General features: G+C 46.0%; 1 protein-coding gene and 1 non-coding gene across 5 annotated transcripts in view; both read right to left on the reverse strand.

The window, feature by feature from the left end:
• Window positions 1-517: 517 nt before the first annotated feature.
• NAP1L4 (nucleosome assembly protein 1 like 4) overlaps window positions 518-23,239 on the reverse strand; it is a 47,972-nt gene continuing 25,250 nt past the window's right edge. For 2 of the 4 annotated variants that reach the window (XM_025355436.1, XM_025355438.1), the window contains 8 exons: window positions 21,558-21,629; window positions 16,565-16,704; window positions 15,201-15,346; window positions 12,242-12,264; window positions 11,098-11,217; window positions 8,421-8,450; window positions 7,591-7,647; window positions 518-1,718 (listed from right to left, as the gene is read on the reverse strand). In XM_025355436.1, the coding sequence (XP_025211221.1) occupies window positions 1,680-1,718; window positions 7,591-7,647; window positions 8,421-8,450; window positions 11,098-11,217; window positions 12,242-12,264; window positions 15,201-15,346; window positions 16,565-16,704; window positions 21,558-21,629 (627 nt within the window). In that variant the 3' untranslated portion in view covers window positions 518-1,679. Of the gene's footprint in view, window positions 1,719-5,607; window positions 5,646-7,590; window positions 7,648-8,420; window positions 8,451-11,097; window positions 11,218-12,241; window positions 12,265-15,200; window positions 15,347-16,564; window positions 16,705-21,557; window positions 21,630-23,239 lie in introns of all 4 variants that reach the window. The other 2 variants (XM_025355439.1, XM_025355437.1) reach the window with 2 other exon arrangements.
• On the reverse strand, window positions 20,656-20,779 carry LOC112607491. The gene has a single exon (XR_003115832.1). It is a non-coding gene; the product is annotated as a small nucleolar RNA SNORA54 (small nucleolar RNA).

The following is a 23,239-nucleotide window of genomic DNA, read 5'->3' on the forward strand; positions in this document are numbered from 1 at the left end:
TGATGGAGTTTCATTCACCAGTCAGCGCTGCCAAGGCTGGGATTCCCACAGTCAGGTCAAGAAGCGCCAGTGCGGCAGGTGTTTGAGTGGAGTGCCTCCTCTCACTGTGGATGGAAGACACACCGGGAAGAGCTTCAGACAGCAGACAGACCTAATACGGGCTTTATCAGGAAGTTCTCCTCTTGGAGCCTTCTGGATCGACAAGGCACAGTCCCACTAACTCTGAGAAATGATCCCCTCCTGGGGGAGGGAACGGTCTTCCCCTGGGCCCACAGTGAAGCTGCCTACATACAGCAGTGACTAAGGTGTAGTGGGGGCGGCTACAGCAGCCTCTGCCTCAAACTGAGCTTTCAAGGCCTCAGAAGTAAACTGTACAACCAGTCTTGGAGCCACCAATACCCAGGGCTCAACAGAGTCCAACAGGCTGTACAGCACATAGGAGCCGCCGGAGGGGAGCAGATGGCACCCACCTGCTTCCCCACCACATTCCCCTACAAAGAACGACATGGCACAGTGCTGACTCCATGTTTCACAACTTTAATAGAATATTCTAACTATTCTGTACAAATTGAAAACACTGTATTCAGTTACAAATGTGTTCTAAGGTTAGGCTGAGCACTCTCCACAGGCCTGGTTGGTGCGGACACGGCCATCCCCAGGTTGCTGGAGAGTGCCGTCCCCCACTTGGAAATCCCACCCACCAGCCGCCAACCGGTCACACCAAACCCAGGACCTTCAGACAGGATGAATGGTGGGGCCCAGCAACGGGGCTACTGAGAAAGCAGGACTTGACGCTCATACGCTCAACTGAAACGCAGGACTTCCTAGCCCAGCCCCTCACTGGAGAAGACCGCCGAAGCCCGGCTCCGGCAGCAGGGCGGTGCCTGCGTCACGAGGACGGGCTCGCGTCTTCAGCCCTGGTGGCAAGGAGCAGCGTTTCTTCCGCACAGGCCTTGCTCCTGCTAGGAAGTGGCACATCTTCCCGCTCAGGTCACCAAGGTGGTTCAGAAACGGTAAGGACGAGTGACAGCGAAAGGCCGCAGTCCTCACAGGCAAGAAGGGATAAATAAATATGAGGTGACCCGCAGCAGCTCTTGCCTGGGCTGGTGTGTCACAACCCTGACCCACCCCTTAAAAAAAGAAAATCAAGAAGCAACATCCTAAGAAGAACACAGCCCTACTCTACACAGCCCTTCTGAGATGATTAGCATATAACAGGTGACGCAGGCTGCACACTCGGCAGATTAAGCAGCTGGAAACAGCAAGTGGGTTTCTTCGAATGAAAGGGAAGAATTCAGTCCAACTGCAGGAGGGCGGGAGAGGTTCTAGATCCTGGGAACCACATCAGACCTCGGCCCTTTTTGCCAGGTGACCCCCCCCACCCCGATGTGATCTATGGGGCCCTCCCACAGGGCCCAGGCAAGTCCAGAGCTACAGGCACCAAGGCTGCAGAGGGTGCTGGACGAAACCTCCTATTTCTGAAATGCATTTCAGTTGCCACTGTACAAGTTAAGCAAAATAATAAGGAAAAAGGAAAAGTGAAAGTGAAAATCATGCACTTGAAAACGAGTTAGATGGAGTAAGCTCTGTCGACGGGATTGTGCTGCGGCAAGGACCGGGGCCCCGCCCACAGGCCTGGAGTCCCGACAGTCGGTCTGCCAGGCACCCGCCTCCGCTTCCTACTGCTGCTTGCATTCCGCCGGCTGGCTGGGTTCCTTCTGTCAACGAAAAAGACAAGGCTTGTAGAGAACAAAGCCAGCTCCATTCACCAATTAGCTCCAATCAACAACGAAAGCCAAGACTGAATGAGTTCATTCTCATTGAAAAAAATGGTTACTGCAAATATACTTTTAAAAATAGTGACAAGAACAAAGCTAACTCCCCCTATCCCTGCACAGTCAAAGCAGGGCTGCTTTTTTTGTTTTTAAAGCTATGCCTTGAAGCATTCAAATTCATGTCATGTTTGGCAGGAGGGTTCTGGGGCTCCTTGGGGTGGTGAAGCTCCAGGAGGCTGCCCATTAAAGGGCTGGGAAGCAGCCGGCACTCCTGCCCACACAGAGCACAGTGCGCTCAACATGGGCAGCTCCACCCACGAAGGCCACCGCAGAGGCAACCCCTCTTGGTGCCGACAGTCCTCATTTCTCAAGGGCACATCTGTCTCAGGGTAGGCCGGACCCTTGGCGCTCATGGACAGCAAATCTCTCCTCTAGCAGGTTCCTGCTCTTTGTACTACCAGGTTGTGCCACAGCAGATCCATCCTCTCTGGTGGTCTGTACTGCACCAACAAATGACGGGCTGCCACTCCCAAGAGCTCCATCTGTCACTCACTCTCTTAACAGTCTCACCAAGGGGGAATGCTATCCTTCCAGTAACGGCATCCAGGACACGATTCCCCTCCCAGAGGAATGGATTAACTCCAATATTATCTAACACAGAGATCTTGTACTCTTTAAACCACATCCAGCAACTCCATGAATTTGTGTGGAGGCCAACAATAGCCTAAGAAATATGACATGATCTTGCTAATGCTCCTGAGCTAGTAACTTCATGGACCTATAACCTGTGATTTCTGGCCAAGATTACAAACTGCTCTTAATCCAGCGTGCCTATGGAACCCAAGAACTTGGACTATATGGGGCAGAAAGACCCCTGGGTAACCACAGATGACATCTTCCATGGTATAAGCTGGGTTAACATAACTGACATCTTCCATGGTATAAGCTGAGGCTACAGTTCATTCTTTGGGAAATCACATTTAAGGGATAGTCAAAAAGATATGTATAAAAGATGAAAAAAAAAATCAATAACCTTGAACCCTGGTCTAAGCTCCCAATCTCAGCCACCCCACAGGCTGCCTAAAGAGCCTGGCTGAGACAAAATGACACTGACCAAAAACCTTCACCAAAAAGATCAACTGAGACCTGTCAATCTGACATTCAAGGATAGACTGAAGGTGGCCCAGTGTACTAGCCAAGGGCACTGAGCCACTGGCCTGAAGAGTGCGGGGGATGCAGCGTGCCCCGGGCAGGCGCAGTGAGGGGAGGAGTGGGACAAAGCAGTGTGCCTCCACCAAGGGACATGCCTAGAAAATGGGAGGTCAGTAAAGGAGCTGTGCAGGGACGGGGAAGACTGGGGCTGGTAACAGGGTGACAGACTCCATCTTTATGTGCATTTAAGTTATGCAAATACTATGTCATGTCATACACAGGATTTTATATATATATATATATATATTTTTTTTTTTTTTTTGAGACGGAGTCTTGCTCTGTTGCCTAGGCTGGAATGCAGTGGCTGGATCTCAGCTCACTGCAAGCTCCGCCTCCCGGGTTCACACCATTCTCCTGCCTCAGCCTCCCGAGTAGCTGGGACTACAGGCGCCCGCCACCTCGCCCGGCTAGTTTTTTGTATTTTTTAGTAGAGACGGAGTTTCACCGTGTTAGCCAGGATGGTTATAATTTATCCTACCACAGATTGAGCATCCCAAATCCCAAATCTGAGACACTCCAAAATCTGGAACCCAAGACAAAGAAAATGCTCACGGGAGGATTCCAGATTTGGAATGCTCAACCAGAAATAAATCTAAATTATCCTAAGTTGCAGAAATGAAGTAACAGGCATTTTCAACCATGAGAACGTAGTATTCATCTGTCCTAAATAAAACCAATATCCTGGGTAAAGACTTCTAGAGGGAATAGAGTCCACATAGAACAGACTCTCAAGACTGGTGTCATGACCCAGTGCCTTGTTGGAGGGGAGTGGGCCAGGCACCTGGCTCTGGGAAGAGCTGCCTCCCCCGTGCCTGAGGGCACAGCCCCCTCTGGGCAGGAAGGCAGCACGTGGCCCACTCCTGCCAGGCTTTGGTGCTCACACAGCACGCTGGAGCTTCTGCAAGTGACTGACAGTTTTAGAAGTGAATTTTACATATGAGACACCAATTGTTTTCAGCCTGTGATACATGCCAAAAACAAAAACAAAGAAACAAAAAAACAAAACTGCACCTAAACTCCTAAACTGAAGCATCCTTTATCTCATGTCATAGATTTTAATGATGGTTGGGTCATTCATCGACGCTAAGATTATCAAGGGAGGGGGAGCTGGCATTTTAAAAGGTACCAACTAATAGGAAAAAAATCTCATGTCTCATGGGACCATTTAAAAGGTGGGGTTTTAACAGATAACACTCGACCTGAGAAAGGCAACAAAGACATGCCACTAAAACACACTCGACCACAGCTGTGCTGGTGAAGAAGCCCCAAGTGCCCAGAGCTCTATGGCTGAAGAGGCAGTGGCCTCAGGGTGACACTCCTCGGGGTTGCACCCTGCCCTTCTCTTCCAGGGACACATGCTGAAATACGGACAGGTGGCATGCACCGAGGATTCTCTTCAAAAGAGCTGGTGGCATGGGAGGAGTGGGTGAGGGTACAGGTGGAACAGGAGTGGCTAAATTCTTCAGACATAAGGGGACAACGGGAATTAACGGCAGCTAGACATAATTTTAAACATACAGGCAAATTCTCAAACCTGGCCCTGGAAAACAAAATCGTTCCAAGAGCTGCATCTGCCCTATGTACGCATCAGTTTCCCATGAAAGCAGCCTACATGAGGAAGACAGGGAGACGGTGGTGCTAAGACCTCAAGGACATCTGGTCTATGGGCTGCCAGGATCATGCTGCCATTCCATGATGAGACCCTTAAAATCGGAGTGCCTACATACCCCGGCATGCAGAGGCCCTGCTACAATCGTGGGGTTTCTCATGGCACCTCTTGTTCCCACCTCTCTGCTTTCTCCCACAACATCCCACGAGTGCCACGAGTGAACGGGTCTCGTCACGGACAAGGGCCTCTGTCTACTTACGGCCTCCTGTCAGCCATTCCAGGACAGGGCAGAGCTACAGGGACTGAAGAAAGTAGGGGGTGGGAAAGAGCTTCCAGGATTAGTGACACTCGTTTTAATCTACAACTGGTTCTTGCTTCATTCAATTGGAGAATTCTCCGCCAACCTCACAACAGTACTTTTTACTGCTGACACCAAAACAGATGCCAGTTAACACTGCAGATAAAAAATGCTGGCACAGTAAAAGCTGTTACTCCTCTGTGTACCTATTGGTCTGCACAGAACATGAATTCAGAAAGTGTAGATTTCAACAGACACGTGCTGGTAGTGACAGTGGGCTGATTTCAACTGCCACAGTATGTGTTCTGAGCACAGCTGGGCCCAGTGTGCTATGCGCTCTGCAAGGACTGCTTCCTTATGGTGGCCTGTGTGCGCCCCCCTGCAGACTGCTAACCATCCAGGGCCCTCTTGCTGGAAAGCAGTACCATCAGCAATGAAAATAACACCCAAGTTACATCTTTGCTACTTGGTTAGCAAGAAACACTGGGCTCAGAAAGCAGGGACCAAATCTAGGTTTGGTTCGTTGATTTTTAAAGTACATGTAACAGACATCTGTACAAAAACAGTGTTCTTCAGAAAGCTCTATGTCAAACCTGTGACACAGTGAGTGTGCCTGGACAGCAACTCCCTCTTTATTCAAAGTCAAAACAATGCATTGTATAAAGTATAGATCAGAAGTTTGGAAGTTAGGTATGAATGGAATTCCACCTTACCTAGAAACGTATGAATGATTAACAGACAAAAATTACACCTAAATGGGGAAAAAAATTGAAAGGAACTGTCAGCATGAAAGAAAATGAAATGCACAAAATTATACAGGAGGCAACGGCCACAATTTCTCATGATACAAAAGGGCTGCAAGATACTGAACTCGGGGTGAACAACTTCAACACCAGATCATACTTTCAAAATGGGCAGAAGCATGATTTTCGCTTTTATCAGACTGCCCCCAATACTAAAACCTCCCTTCCTTCCTTGTTTTCTTTTGCTTGCACAGACTCTAACACTGCCCATCCCTTTGGAAGGTGCATGTGACAGGGATAGCAGGCTTGGCCTTATCCCGGCCACACATGCCCGGCCGTCTCTGAACTTCATTCACACCATTAGCCTGTATATGTTTTTAGTCCTTTCTCCCCCAGCCAACAAAACCTATCAGCAGTCTCATGGCGTGTTAGCCTGTAATCCACCACGTCATGTTCTCTATAATGGCTGGTGAGAATGCTCTTTTAGAAACCTGGGACGTGAAAGGAGACTCAAGGTTCTCCAAGGTGACAGAAGGAAGCAGAACAAACAACAGAGGGGAGGAAAAGAGACGCCGAGGCACAGAATATAGGGAGGGGGAGAGACAAGTACAACAAGGACAGGCAGCTGTGCGCGGAGTCTGAGGAGGTGGCCCTGCCAATTGCCCCCAGTCCTTGCTTTACAACTGCAACCTTGAAAGTGTCCATTCAGCGCCCACAAGGTAGAAACATGGCCCAATAAACACACGTGGCCCTTGGGTCCATCAGACACCCTGCAGAGCAGTGATGGGCAGCATTTATTCCCCCAGCGTTGTTCACTGGCTGACTGACAGCCCTCATCTTCCCTGTCCCTACACTGTGATCCACGCAAGGCAGACCCAGGCCTTGATCTCCTACAGCCCTCACCGCCCACCACCATGGTGCTGAGCACAGGTACACTTTCAGCAGAGACCTCCCACATCAACAGGCCAACCTTTAGAAGATGAACATTTCCATGAGCATATTATTCCCAGAGTAGTCTTTATAAGACACATTCTCAAAAAAGTTTTAAAAGCTCTTCTCCCATCCCTTCCCTGAAGGAACCACGACTGTGAACACGCATTCATGGGAATAGCTGGTTTCAACCAACTGATGACAGAGCCAGGATATCACACTGACAGCTTAGTGCACACTCCAAAAACAAGGGTAAAAACAAGCAAAAAACATCTAGTCGGACAGAGACACATTACAAAAACACCAGGTAACATTAGTATTCTGACAGCCCATAAGGAACTACACATTTCATGTTTTATGAGAGGAAACTCTTATGACAGCTGTAGGATGACATTTAAGCAGTTCTGATTTTAAAATGTGTCAAATGGTCAAAGTACCTTAAGTTACTCTGAGACCACAAATAAAAATCTAAATTTGCAGGTAAAATTAATGGGGTTGCCACTCATTTCCAACTCAGTTTTCTTTAGTAAACCTTCCCAATATATTTTAAATTATCTGAGACAGATGAGATATCTAGACACACCATCTGGGCATGCCTAGCTCAACTGCAACTGTCAAATGATGCCCACAACCCCATTATTCTGCTCCTTAACAAAAAAAGCCCCCAAGTCCCTTCTTTGCACCTTTTCCAAACACGCGCAAAGAAAAGTTTATGTTGTCAGTTAAATCACTACCTTACCTTAAAAGAATGAAACATTGGGAAAGTCAAGGTGCTCCACTGAGGAGTCTACGTAACTAAGACACAGCCTGATATAGCTGGAAAAGCTTCTACTGAATACTCAACACTCAAATTATATACACAGTGCCTGAATAATCATTCCAGTATTTTTCCGACACATTTTAAACTTTCTAATTAGGGAACAATGAATACTGTTGACACTACTGCCTCAAAGTGGGGAACATTTTTAAAAGTCTAAGAGTGTAGCATAATAAGTAGGTCTGGGTGGCCCCAAAGTTACCAACCTTGGGGTTAATTTCTGCATCATCCTCGTCTTCTCCCTCCTCGTCACCTTCTAATTCCTATATTTAAAAAGTGAGAATTAGCTGGAATGACAAGATTTAAACTCTTGTGGCGTTCACAATCCACAAACACACGGAGCAATACACTGCCTTAGACGGAAATCAATTACTGCTACCCACAAGTGACTCATCACTTCCTCTGGACACTTAGAATTATTTCTAGGTATCTTTTTATTCTCACAGATAGCCCTAAAAGAAACACAATTCTGAAAAAGTAGATTTTGTTAAATGATTTTTTTTTTTTTTTTTTTTTTTTTGAGACGGAGTCTCGCCCTGTTTCCCAGGCTGGAGTGCAGTGGCCGGATCTCAGCTCACTGCAAGCTCCGCCTCCCGGGTTCCCGCCATTCTCCTGCCTCAGCCTCCCGAGCAGCTGGGACTACAGGCGCCCGCCACCTCGCCCGGCTAGCTTTTTTTTTGTATTTTTTTAGTAGAGACGGTGTTTCACCGTGTTAGCCAGGATGGTCTCGATCTCCTGACCTCGTGATCCGCCCGTCTCGGCCTCCCAAAGTGCTGGGATTACAGGCTTGAGCCACCGCGCCCAGCCTAAATGATTATTTTCTAAGATACATTTTCATAAGCCAACTGCAGGGTCAAAAACTGTCACAGCATTTGCTATGCATTTCTGCTTAGTGTTTTAAGAACACTGTTAGAGTCAAAGACAGCGTCACAAAAAATGGGTGCACCACAGCCCTGTGAGTCCATAACCTTCAAGCAGAGAAAGCCAAAAAAACAACTTCAGGGAGGAAGTGGCACTGCATAAACCTGTCTCTTACCTCCTCTTCTCCTTCTTCACCTTCTTCAAACTGGAAAAACACAGAAAAACATTTTTAAGTTTACAAAACATGACAGCAGCCTGCCGGAGACACCAGTCCCATCAAATGACTCACTGATCAAGCCTAAGAAGAGCAGAAAGTTCAGCCACGCTGCCTGCTGGGCCTCGCTTGGCTGAGGAGTCATTTGCTTGTGTGCAATGCATTTTAAAAGCATGCCAGGAAATTGAAAGTCACGCAAAACACGGAATAGGATAGGAAGCTGGTCAGCCAGGCTGTACACTGGACACAGTTGGGAACCTGGCACCACAGCTCTGCCCTGAGTGTTCTCACACAAGGAGCAGGCACACAGGAAAAGATTTGTGTAAACCAATGAATTTGCTTTCCTTAAAGTTTTTACAAGGCTGATCTAACCAGTAGCATAATGTTATTGGATACAGGAACCTGGGTATCATTTTACATCTCACACAAAGGGAAAAAAAAACTTAGTAGAAATATATTAAAACTTTGGTGTTTAATCTTTAAACACTAAGGTGCTCAAAAGTGAACCTCCAACATTAGTCAATTGTCTTGAATCAGTTTCTCCTACATCCAAAGACATCATTGGTCAGACTGAAAATCAAGTTTCAAACAAGAAACTTGCATTAAAAGCAAAACCATCTTATCACTACTGGTTGCATAACCAGGGTAGTACACTGAAAATGCAGTTTCATTTATCAACATTTCCCTTTTTGTTGAGCTCACACCATGTATTCCTTAGAGCCAACTTCAGTGGAACTTAGAAGGATCTTACTGTGCTGGTGTGGAGTTCACACAGTTTGCACAGCCTCCTGGCGCCACGCAGCAGCCAGGATGAGACGTGACCACAGTGCAGCGCCCTTTCGCTCTAAGGATCCTAACTGGCATCAGACAGGGAAAGACTTCTTAATGATCTTCCATTTCAGGTCAGATCCCAATGGGCCTCCAGCAGGCTCCAGAGCCTATTCCAAAGCTCTAAGGACAGCATTTCGCCCTTGAGGGGCTGTGCACAGCGGCTGCTCCAGATGCATCACCCACCTGGGCAGGTGGGACTTTTTATGCCAACACTTACTGTGTCATTGCTCTGTGCCAGGTGCTATGTTAAGGGCTATGTTCAGGTGCCATGTTAAGGGCTTAACAAGTAATCAGAGTCTTCACCATGAGCTCTACTTATAGCTGAGGAAACTGAAGCTTAAGGAGGTGGTGGAACTACTAAGGGGGAGAGTGGGGATGTGAGTCTAAGCAGTCTAATCTGAGCTGGCACTTCTAGCCTCTAAATGACACTGCTTATCAGTAGTACCTGTGCTGAACATATTATGAATGAAATACACATTTACTATAAGCAAATGTGGCACAGTGCTCACCAGTAGTACAGACATCGCATGTAAGTAAACAAATAGCACACATGCATATTCAAGTCTTTTAAACTGATGGGTGTATGATCAAAAAAGTTTGAGATAAGCTTTCCAATGTGTAGCCACTAGCCCTTAGCTCACTATTTAAACTTAAACTAATGTAAATGAAATGTTCAGTTCCTCAGTCACAGCAGCCATATTTTAAGTCCTCAAGTGGTCAGTTCTACTGCGCTGCACCAAGCAGGCAGAGGACAGTTCCATCAACAGAGGAAGTTCTATTGGAAAGTGCTGGTCTAGAATCCGTAAAACTATGTCTTGGCAGCTACCTGACTGTCCATGTTCCCTGACCTACAATCACCTCCCAGCCTAGGGATGAGCCAGCAAGTTGAGTTTTAGAAGTTAAACGAACAGTCTAAGACCTAACAGCTGACAAAGAGCACGCTGGCCTGTTCTCCCCACTGGTGGAACTCAGTACAATGGGAGAAGTGTGAGGAGATGTTGGTCTTTACTGCCACAGGGGGCTAAGGCCCTTGAACCCACCTAGGCTCTTGCTGCCCTGTCTGAAGCCCCAACAGGTCAGCCCGTCTAAGAAAAGAAACTTAGCGCAGCCACAAAACCTAAGAGCTCCACAAGCAAGAGAATGTCATCTAGAACACACTTCCAGTAACATTCTATAAAACAAAACTTTATTTTTCCACAGATCAAGAAGACTTGAAGCTGCCTGAACCTTGGTGAGGATGGGAGTTTCTGAGTGGTGCACGGGCTGTGTGCCCGCAAGTTCTCACCGTGGAAGAGCTGGCTTCCCTCAAGCCCAGAAAGGAAAGTGACGTGCAATCTTGTTGTTTTCTTGGGAGCACGGGTCTTTTTCCTTTTTACCTAATTAGATAGAAGTTCAGGAATTTCTATTTCTTTTGGGTTGATGAAATACAGACTGGCATGAGTCCACTGTCAATAAGTGTTTGCTGTGGTCAGACCTCCATGAAAGAGATTTTCCCCATGTTCAGAAGTACCCTGAAGCTTAGGTTTTTAGAGAATACTGTTGAATCACTAGGCAGGGCTCACACAGGAAACTGGCAATCACCTCTGAAACTGCCTCACAGACACCTGCTTTTTCTGCTCTGTTCCTCAGATCTCTCCTCTTCAAGTATATTCCCCCCACAACAAGGACAGCAGCTTAGACTACGTATCTGACTGATGATGTCATAAAAAGATTAGGCATGGGGGTTTCCCAAGCCACAATTCAGGGCCACTCTGCACCAACAGAGATAAGCACCCAGGTGGGAGCCCCCCTTCCCCGAGCCTCATACATTGTCATCATCCTCTATGGCCTCCCCAGTGAAGTACAGCACAGCCCGCGGGACTATCCGCTCACGGAAAAAGTGTCCAATTTCAAAATCAGAGGCTAATGTGAATTCAGAATCTTCATCCTGAGGAGGAAAAACCCACGTGTTAACTCATTTTAATGGGATAAAAACATTTGCTTCACCACCCTCAGCTAAACCTCAGCCCCTCACTTATGATTTACTTGACTTAAAACACCAAACTCCTGCACTGCTGGGGGACAGCCACTAGATACTCAAAGCCCTTTTAAAACAACTGCAAGCAGCTTTAAAGAGCTACTGAAGCAAAATGGCAGAGCAAGTGGGAATTGAGGGCCTCACAGCTCCATCACTTGTCCAAAGGTCTCACTCAGAGTAGGGGGTATCAGAGTCTCACACATGGGGAACGGGCAGTATTAAAGCACTACACGTTTGCTACTGAAACCAACATATGAAACACGTACTTTTACTTTTCTATCACCCAGGTTGGAGTGCAGTGGTGCAATCACAGCTCACTATAGCCTCAAGCTCCTGGGCCCCAGTGACCCTGGAACTACACAGTGCACCACCATGTCCAGCTAATTTATTATTTTATCTTTTGAGACGGAGTCTCCCTCTGTCACCCGATGGAATACAGTGGTGCGATCTCAGCTCACTGCAACCTCCTCCTCTCGGGTTCAAGTGATTCTCCTGCTTCAGCCTCCCAAGTAGCTGAGATTATAGGCACTGCCAACATGTCCAGCTAATTTTTGTGTGTGTGTGTGTGTGTATTTTAAGCAGAAACGGGGTTTCACCATGTTGGCCAGACTGGTTTGAACTCCTGACCTCTGGTGATCCACCCACCTTGGCCTCCCAAAATGCAGGGATTACAGGCGTGAGTCACTGTGTTCGGCCAGTTAATTTATTTGATTTTAATTTTTTGTAGAGATGGGGCTGTGCTATGTTGCCCAGGCTGGTCTCAAACTCCCGGACTCACGCAGTCCTTCCACCTCAGCCTCCCAAAGCATTAAGATTACAGGCATACGCAGTCCATACACAGCCAGGACTGGACTTTTTTAAACAAGCAGACAAGTAGACATTCACTCAGGAGAGACTTCAACAGCAAAATCAGACTAGTAACAACAAATCTTACCAGTGATTCTCCATCCCCCGATGCTAGGGAAAAAAAAAAAAAGACAAAACATATTTAAGTTACAGTGACAAGTCCCAGAATTTTAAAGCCCACACAGGAGTAAGTTGTGCTGGTAGACAAAATGTAACATTTTTCACCTTGAGGTTTAAACTAGAAATCCCCAAAGCCTTGCATCTCCTGACAGACATCGTCGCAAGCTCCATCCACCACTTCTGAAGCTGGCCTGAGTGCCTCTATGCCCCCCTCCCCTCTCCTCCATCACGTGCCATGGGCTGGCACTCAAGCTTGAGAAAATCATTTTGAGAGGGTTAATATATTAACAGGAGGAAAGGCAAACAGCCCCTAGGCCATGGCCATGTGGCCATTCAGTGCATTTGTGCTTTATGGAGAAATTTAACTCATGTCCTGCAGAACTATACATGATGGTGCAGGAGAGAAAGAGAAAGTCCTTAAGCCTTATAAGCTGTGAGTGTTACTAAGGCACTGCATCTCGGCGAGGCAGAAACTGCATTTCTAACTGTTTGGAGAGTGCTGAAATGCCCACCAGTGCCCCCGTAGAGTGGCGCAGCTCCTCAGTGAAAGCTGATGCTTAGATGAGCTAAGCACACCAAGACAGACAGGGACTTCTAACCACACTCAATGAAGCCATGCAACATTCAAATGGTACACGATCCAACCCCCTGATTTTAGAGACATTTACTACAAGACCCTGACCTTCATCAGGAGTTGAATGTTTACTCTACTTAGTCTCATACCTGCCTTTTCAATCTTCACTGGGCTCTTCTGAGTCTCTCTTCCCATTAAGCGACCACAACCCTGGCAGCACTTGCTGTCTGCTGCTGAGACATGAGCATTGGGTGTGTAAACACCACCCATGAGCAAGGCAGAGCTCCCAAGCCTCGGTGTGCCAGCATCACCCGGGGGTTTAAGACATGGGTTAGGGGCATGGCTGGGTGTCTAAACGCTGGAGCAGCATGCTCCCCAGGGCACTCTGGCCGGGGTCATGAATCAGCACAAGGATTCTCAGCACTCATACTTCTGGACTGGCTTTGTAGTTTTAAGGACAAAGACAGAGCTGGACTCACTAGCTAATGCCTCCTTCACTTCATACCACAGGAGTTAATTTTGTCTGTTCCTTCACTACCCCATTACCTACTCCCTGCCCATCCTCAATTTTTTTCATAGCACTTACCATATGGTATTATGTGTTTGATTACTTTAAAAGTGGCTTTATTGATGGGATTTACATACCACAAAAGGCATACACTCTAAATGTACAACTTTATGACTTTCAGTGTGTTAACTTTAGAGTTGTGCAACCATAAAGTTTTAGAACCTACAACAAAAAAAAAACACTTAAAAATTCCCTTGAGTCCACTTTCAACTCCATTTTTATCCTAAAAATTATTATTATTATTATTATTTTAGGCGGAGTCTTGCTCTGTCTCCCAGGCTAGAGTGCAGTGGCACAATCTCGGCTCACAGCAAGTTCTGCCCCCTGGGTTCACGCCATTCCCCTGCCTCAGCCTCCCCAGTAGCTGGGACTACAGGTGCCCGCCACCACGCCTGGCTGATTTTTTGTATTTTTAGTAGAGACGGGGTTTCACCATGTTAGCCAGGATGGTCTCAATCTCCTGACCTCGTGATCCACCCACCTCGGCCTCCCAAAGTGCTGGGATTACAGGCGTGAGCTACCTCGCCCAACAAAAAATTATTTTTAAATCAGTTTTAAGAAAACTTCCTACAAAAAGTCAGTGATTCCAGAAAGTAAAGCCCCCTGCTTCACGGTGAATTCACAATCTCCAATATGCCCAACCCAAATGTCTAAAAGGAATCTTGCAAAAGAACATGAAATGTAATACCTAATTTTATGACTGCTCTCATTCCCCAAACCATATATATTTGTATCTTCTATATTCAAAGTCTAATTGCAGAAAATAGGCACCACAATTAAAATAACGAACTGAACTCTGAAGGATAGCTTGATAAATAAGGGTGCTAAGCTCAGAGACAAAATCAAAAAAATTAAACACTCAGATTGGAGAAGAGAGCCGCCCTGTGGCCCCACATACAAACACTAACTGATTATCTGCAGCAGGGGATGGCATCTCTTCACTTCAAATTATGTTTTTGTTCATGGAAATTAAAGAGAATATGGACATTTTAACACTGACAAGTAGTTTGAACTTCACATTCTCTCATGATTAGGAAATTATATGAAAAATCCCAAGTAATTTACTCTCAAAATCAACTGGTCAATCTTTACTAGTTCAAAGGTCTCATCTTTATTTTACCACTTAGGAAAATTTAAATAAATAAATAAATAAATGGAAGCAGCTTCCAAGCTGTGATTCTGCCAATGTTTTTCAAAACTGAAAGTCCCAACTACTTGTTTCTCACAATATATAAATTCCAAAAACTTCTATCAAACTGTGCATAAAATAAAATTACGAGAAAAGGGGGACTAAGCAGATGATCCAAAAGCGGCACAACTAGAACCAGCGTACAGCAGTAACGGGTACCTGGAGAGCAAACCCAGCAGCTCTCCCAGGCTGGGAGTGGTCTCTGGGGGGTGCAAAACAGACATAACAGAGGGGCAGAAATGCCAACTGGTGGAGAAGGGTACTTCAGGTGAGGAAGCAGCCCAGGTGCAAACACTCCATTCAGTTTTATTAAAACAGAACTACAAGTTTTTGCCTGGGCTGCAGCCAAGCAGAGCAAAGCTCTTCCCTTTCCTGCAGAAGATGACAATCATACTCTTACTGTCCTAGCTACCTCTGCCCGCCACAACAAACTTGCCAGCGCACCAACAGAACAGCCTGGGACACAGCAATGTGCCCCTACTGACCACACTTGCCTGAAAGAACAGGACTAAAGTCTCTGGGTGTTAGGAATCTATCAGGTGACCAAAATTATTTTATACAAGTACATAATGAATATTAACCACCAACAGACTTGCCTTTCAGTGGATTGAAGAAGTTGAAAAAGGACTCATTGGGTACTTGTTTCGTAATTGTTCTAACAGTGCCTCGACCCTTATGCTTCTGCTTTTTCTTGATGGTTTTGACAGTAACATTCTTTCCTTTCTTCCAGTCAATGGTACACCTACCAGGACAAGACAGCTGTCATGAACACACAATCCATGAGAAAAATCCATTACAAATGCAGGCAGGAAGCAAACCACAGCTCTATGCCAAACCTGGAAAACTAAATAAAACCAATCTGCAAACCAAATACAATGGCCCATGAAGTTCATCTGGAGGTTGGCAAAAGAGAAATGGCCTGGTCCTCTTTCAACTTGGGTGTGACCACTGCCTCAAACTTCAGACTTCTGGAACAATGGTATTATTTTCCCAAGACATTTCATCAAGACTCCGAAATGTGTATTCTGTGGCAAAGCCCTTCTGTCAAGTCTGCACGATGCACAAGAACTTGTCCTCGGCTTTCCAAGGAAGCAGGAGTTGCTGCTGCTGTTCAAGGCAGCCAAGTGAGCAGAACAAGCTGAAAAAAGGAAATAGGTGGCCACTGGGAATCTTGACGGCCAGTGCAGACCACTCCAGCCCCAGGGAGGCTGGCAAGGGCTGAGCACAGCACGCTCTCTAACACACAATCACCATGGACCCAGGAAACACCTGGCAGATCTCAATACTGCCTGCTTAAGTACATGGTTGGAAAGGCCAGGCCTTTTTCTCACACGATGGCCTGGCCCTGGAAAATCATTTTTCTAAATTACTCCAGCAGGATTTCAATAAAGTCCTGAATTAACAATTAGTACTTAGTTCTGGTAAATAAACTTAATTGTTTCAAGTCAAGACTAAAACCATTTCTCAGTCAATCCAACCTGGAGAAATTAATTCTAAACCAAATTCTCTCTTTAGTGATTTATAAAGCCTGAAATCAGTGAGTCAAACAACAGCTATGCTGCCCCCACCTATCTCCAGAGCAATGAGCTGACAGCCTTGGACTCAGACTCATTCATTCAATAAGTATTTATTTGCTGAGGGTAATCCACGAATTCAATTTTAAGAACTTCAATTCATGATGTCTAGAGAACCCAATACTTTCATTAAAATGAAGAAACCGGGCACTATCCCAAAGGCTTGCACGTGCAACCACGTGACTCATTTCCCAGGTTCGGCCACCATCTCCAAGTTCTGCACTACAAGCATTCCCAAACTGAAAGACTATTGAAATATCCATCTACCAGGCTTTTAAGCAGACTCAAGACTGTACTTTACTCTTTACTTCTATCTTACCCATCAAGTTACAAAATTATCTCTTCATTTTGTTTCAGAAAAACAAGGTAGAATGACATTTTCTTACCCGTCACAGTCCACAATCTCAGGACCTTCAAAGGAAAAGGGATCAGCCTTATCTGGTTCTGATTTCATCTTGTAGGTTTTTGTCAGGACTGAGTTGGTAAAGTAGTCGTTGGGTTCAAAGTGGAACTCTAACACAAAAGACTAAAAGCAGAAACTCAGAGTAAGCACCAGTTAAAATCGAAAAATAACGAGGACAGATTGCTTGGAGTACACAACACTGACTAGCAGCTATTTTGGGAAAGCTCAACAGATAGGGCCATGGAATGAGAAAAACTTCTCCACTGCAAAAAAGGCCACCATGAAGTTAAAAAAAACAAATGATGGACTGGAGGGAAATACCTGTTCAGTTCATGAGTAGGGGCATGTCCTGCTCCAATGCCTCCTCACCAATAGGGGTCAAGCTCTCCTAAAGAATCCTAGCTTCTCTTAGCTGCTCCCAACCCTTGCTTCCTGGAAGGAGGGAAGGTGACTAGGGGAAAGTAGGGGCACCAGCAGTCCATCCTCCTCCTCTCCTTTTCCGCTCAGCCTAAGCCCCAGCCCCCACCCTGCTGGGGGAAGCCAGGGTCTGTATTCTGTGCTGTGCAGTAAAAGCAGTGACCCACAGCTTTTCTCCCGGGAGGTGGGTGGGAGAAAAGGACAAATCTCTACAAGGACAGAAAGCTCATCCCTCACTTACAAAGCATGCTACAGACCTGGAAGAGAGGTAAGCACACCGGGAAAAACGATGCAAACACGAATGCAGGCATAGGTAACATCCAACAGCAGCAACAAGGCATTTATGCTCACAAGTAACAAAACACAAGAACACCAAAATGAGATGCCTTTCTTTGGGGCAAAATGTATAAAAATATGTAGACCCACCCAGGATTTTGGGGTACTGGGCACACTCATATACTGTCAACAGATTTTATGAAGGACAATTTGGCAATATCAAAAAAATAATAAAATAAAAAGGCATATTCCCTGACTCAATAATTCCATTTTGAGAAATTTCTTCAATTTGAGAAAAATACCTGGATGATGCATTGGTATGTGCAAAGACATTTTACCTCATCCCTATTTATAAAAGAAAAACCTGGAAGATGAGCTTGGTCGAGTAATTTATAGACAGTTTACAAGACCAATTCTGCGCTCAGACAGCCTGGGTTCAAATCCCATCTCTGCCTTCAGTGCTGGGCAATTCGCAGAAGCTACTCAATGTCTCCGTGCTCTGCTTTCCTCCATTGCCAAGGCCAGTGGAGAGCTCCTAGCCAGATCCTGCTGTCATCCCTTCTAGAAACTGGAAATAACTCCCTCTCTAGGAGCTGCCTTGACGGTTAATCTAGACGACTTAGAACAGAGCCGGGTTTATGGACAAGGCTGGTTAAACATTAGCTGTTTCCATTTTCATTGTAATGGTAAAACCATCAATGGAGGGGAAATTAAGAGGACTAAAAAAAAAAATACAGTAATAATTTCCTCAAAAAAAAGTTTATACATTCAAACAAATCACTTGCACAAAGGAGAATTGAAAAAGTAACTTCCAAAGAAAGGTGGAGGAGGAGAGGGGGGCCATGAGGGCTTAGGAAGTCAGGATCAGGGAGACAGTGTAGTTGGTTTCTAGAAGCGATGACAGCAGGACCTGGCTAGGAGCTCTCCACTGGCCTTGGCAAGAGCAAAGGAAGCGGGTAGGGCACTGCAGATGAACCACACAAAGGAAAGGCCAGTCACTTGCCTGGTAAGTCACAAGGAAAGGAAGAGGCAGCTACAGGGAATCAGCACCAAATAAAATGCCAATTTCTCTCCCAACCCTCCAGGGCTTTAAAAAAAAAAAAAACAACATAAAGAGGGAAGGCAAGCAGCCAACCAATGGAGAGACTGTTGTGATCCCAGAACTGTTTAAGGCTGTAACCACAGTGTAGACAACCAACCCAGGGCATGGGATGACCCCAATAATACAAATAGTATTATCAGACTTGTGGTCCTTCACCATGTCCTACTCATTTTTCCCCTCCTTTTTACTTTCTCTTTTAAAGACCAGTTCTCTCTATGTTGCCCAGGCTGGTCTCGAACTCCCGGGCTCGAGCAATCCTCCACCTTGGCCTCCTAAAGTGCTGGGATTACAGGCATGAGCTACCACACCCAGCCTACTTTTCTATAGATAGATTCGTATTTCTTCCTATTTTCCTTTTTTCTCTCCCCTCTGACTTTGTTCAGTCAAGAGTAACCCAAAGACAACTGAAGATGATTCAAGAAAGTGTTTAACTGCCCAAATGAAAAGTGGCTTGAAGATAAGACTGCTTAATTCACACATGCACTACAGTCAGGCAAGCCACAAATATGCTAACCACGCTCAATCTTACAAGCAACTAATGAAATGTAAAATTAGCAGGCCTAGGTGGCTCATGCCTGTAATTCCAACTGAACGACCTTTGGGCCTTCTAAAGCTTCATCTTCTTTCACTCAGTAAGTATACTGAAAGGAATCTAAACTAAATAAATTAACAAACATTTAACTTCACACAGATTTGGGTTCAAGTATGCTGATCACAATGCAACAATTTACAATGGGGGAGGTGGTGCATGCAGGGGAATGTTAAAACATTTTATAGCCAATGGCGGCAGTAACAACTATTCCCCCAGCCAAGCCTGTGTGATGTGACAGCAGGGTGACACTGTGCACACACCATGTGGTGTGGCAGGAGCCATGTGGCACACGTGTGCACTGTGTGTCCAGGTGGGCAAGTGCTCAAGGGAAGGGAATGAGGCACGGTGGGGAGCTGCAAAAACACCAGCTAAGACTCATTTTGAAGTTTTATTTCTCTTTATAACTTAAAATGCCTCAGATGCTTCACAATAATTTTACAAAGGAAAAAGAGTATGGGGAAACTCACTAAGCTGCTGATATTTACCTATAGAAAACAGATTTGTACGGTGTTCTTTACACTTGCCCGTATTTTCTACATATGACTTTAATAATAGGGAAGTAAAAAGAAAAAAAGATTACTGGTCCACAGTCTACCACAACCAGAGCTCTAGTCTATGAGTCACCATGAGATGGAGGAAAAGAAGATGACAGGCTAAGAAAGAAAGAAAATTGACCTAGGAAATCATCAAACAGGTGTCCAATAAGAAAAAAGAGGCCGGGTGTGGGGGCTCACGCCTGTAATCCCAGCATTTGGGAGGCTGAGGTGAGCAGATCACGAGGTCAAGAGATTGAGACCATCCTTGCCAATGTGGTAAAATCCTGTCTCTACTAAAAATACAAAAATCAGCTGGGCGTGGTGGCGCACACCTGTAATCCCAGCTACTCGGGAGGCTGAGGCAGGAGAATAGCTTGAACTCGGGAGGCGGAGGTTGCAGTGAGCCGAGATCATAGCACTGCACTCCAGCCTGGCAACAGAGTGAGACTCCGTCTCAAAAAATAGTAATAATAAAAAGAAAAGAAAAGAAAAGAAAGGGGAAAAAAAGGAACTAACCCAAAGGAGAAAAAAAGTTAATTGAGTCTGGATGAATTAAGTACAAGGAAAACATACACAGAACCTTAAAGCACCACACACTCACACCATGGGGAAGAGAATGCACACCAATGAGGGCAAACTAGGCAGACGTGCCCAGGCGGCTCCCAGGGGCCCTGTGATAAAGTCTAAACAGAAGAGATGCAAGCCCAGAAAGAAGGACCTGCTATGACCCACATGGGACAGGGAAGATGGGGTGTCCCCTCTGGAGGCAGCCCCTAGCTGGTGAGCAGGCATCACTCCTGACTCCCAGTGCCCCACCTGGAGAGAGACACCCGAATATCACCTTCCATAGTGGAAAACAGACAGGAACAGGAAAAAGTAGAAGGGACAGATACAGGTGGATCCACTGCCTGCCCCTGCCGCTGCCCCAGGCATTACTTGCAGCACTTGCAGTGAAGAAATTCTACTCCTAGTGGCCCTCGTCCATTAGCCCGGGCCCCAATACTGAAGAAATCCCACTCCTAGTGGCCCTCATCCATTAGCCTGGGCCCCAGTGCTGAGATGGGGAGGAAGGAAGACACTGCTGACTGGTCCCAGGTCCCTACCACCATCACCCATCCGCAAGATCCCTAACCCACAGCCTGTCATGCAGCATTTGTCTCCAAGACCTGAAACTGAAAGCCACCAGTCAGTCAGTCATGTGTCGCTGGAAATGCTATTGCACCGGAATGGAACCCATTAGCTACAGCCAGGCTAACAGGTTAACGAACAGTGCTCCCTGGGAGAACCAGGCTAGGATGAGACAGCCTGGGGAGGCTATCTGAAGATGAGCATGTTTCCTCAGATAAAAGTAAGGGCTGACCTAGTCAAGCTTGTCTTACCAACTGGCAGGCTGATCCATGCCACTAACATTACTACTGCAATGATACACCAAAGCAAGTATATTGGAAAGATTTGTTTCAGGACAAATCAAAGAGCAGGAAAACATTTTTCAGTCTTTGTGCCTTTTTTTTTAGGGTAAAACCTAGTAGGTTCAGATTTTCGAATAAGTGCTGTTCATATGTGTACATAGCTCCTATCTTTTTAAATGTTAAAAATATACATTAGATGCATGCAAACTTGAGACACACTTGGGAAAAGAACGGTATCATCTCCAACCAACCGAGTAAACAAACAAACTACAAGACCGAGGGCGGGCACAGTGGACAGCACCACCACAGCCCAGGAGTTGCAGTCTGACTCCTGCGTTGGTGCCCACCTGGCTGTAGGGTCTGGAACATCACATGGTCGGCATCACTGTCAAATCATCCAGCACAGACTCACGACTACAGTGCCAAGCACGAGACAGAAAGGCAATGGGATCCCCGTCTAACTCTCAGGGAGCAAAGAGACAATGCGGTACTCAGTCTAACTCTTGGAGAGCTGTCTTGCCCAGGGCTGCCCAGCAGATGAGTGGCTAAGTGTGGGTTTTGCGGGTTTCTTGCCCCTGGCTCCAAGTTTTTCCATCTTTGTGGACTGACTCTGATGCCAACCAGAAGGTCAAGTCAGTACTCACCATAGGCTGTCCAGGGTCAGAAAACTTCACTTTAATATCCTGCAGGTGTTTCAAGATTGGTTCATCATATTCCTAATCAAAAAGAGAAAAAAAATTCCAATCGGCTTTTAAAAAACAGCACATCTTTCCCCAAGCGTCATGGCTGCATGGGCTCCCAGATGCTGCATAACTAGCCCTACTGGAATTCTGTCCTTGTCAAGTAATAACTACCAGGAAGAAACCCAAACTTATTCACCAACTCCCTGTCATAGAAAAGCAGCACCAAGGTGTCCCCTTTCCCTAGTGTGGAGCAACGGTGGGTGTCACTGACAGCGAAGGGCAGTGCCACTGACACCCGCCTGCCTGCAATACTGGGGCAAGGGCCTTCACTGCTTTCCTGCCACCAGCTGCCACTGCACACAGAGATCAGAAATGCTACCAACCAAGACTGTTGAGGAGACAGAGCAGAAGCCTGGAAGTCAGAAGAGAAGGCTAGATCAGCTACAGCTGTGGCAACCAGCTTCCCCACCTGTGGCAATAAAGTTGTGCACGCCTTAACAATGGGGGCACCTCCTGAGAAACACACCATTAGGCAATTCGGCATGCAATCATCAGAGCATACTTACACAAACCTAGACAGCGCAGCCTACTATCCACTATTGCTCCTACACTACACACCTGTACAGCTTGTGACTGTACTGAATACTGGAAGCAGCTAGTGATGGTAATTATTTGTGTATCTAAACACAGAGAACATACAGTAAGAATATGGCATCATAATCTTACAGGACCGCCATCCTATATGCAGTCTGTTGTGACCAAAATGTGTTATGTGGCTCATGACTGTATCCAAAACTCACTATACAGACGGTCACTTCTTTATTTTTTTTTTTTGAGACAGAGTCTTGCTCTGTCACCCAGGCTGGAGTGCAACGGCGCAATCTCAGCTCACTGCAAGCTCTGCCTCCCAGGTTCATGCCATTCTCCTGCCTCAGCATCCTGAGTAGCTGGGACTACAGGTGCCCGCCACCACGCCCGGCTAATTTTTTGTATTTTTAGTAGAGATGAGGTTTCACCGTGTTAGCCAGGATGGTCTCGATCTCCTGACCTCGTGATCCACCCGCCTCGGCCTCCCAAAGTGCTGGGATTACCGGCATAAGCCATCACGCCCAGCCACACGCGGTAACTTCTTTAAGGACAGTTACACAGAGCGTGTCTGAGATCTAACTTGCAGGCACCATGGAAGAGCATACAATTCTTATCTGTCTGTATCATTTTACAAGTGGTATTTCTTCAAACTCAGTTTGCTGATACCTGTCAGCTTAGAAGGTTCAAGTGAGGAAAGTCAGAAGAGGAATGGAAAGACCTGAATCCTCATAAACACGCACTGGCAGCAGGTGCTTCGTTTGTAACATTACAGTCGCTTCTTTACCCCCGAAGTCTGGGCACTGAACCTCAAAATGTCTTGAAGTTCCATTAAGTTTTTCTTAAATCATTTTTTCCCTTTTTTAGTTCTATGTAACAACTGTACTAATTTATGGGACACAGTGACATTTTGATGCACATATACAATGTGTAATAAATCAGGACCATCACCTCATTTATTTTTGAACATTCAAAACCCGTCCTCTAGCTTTCTGAAAATACACACTAAATTATCGTTAGCCACATTCACCCTACAGTGCTACAAAACACCAGAACTT

Source organism: Theropithecus gelada, chromosome 14, assembly GCF_003255815.1.
Source record: "Theropithecus gelada isolate Dixy chromosome 14, Tgel_1.0, whole genome shotgun sequence".
Lineage (NCBI taxonomy): Eukaryota > Metazoa > Chordata > Mammalia > Primates > Cercopithecidae > Theropithecus > Theropithecus gelada.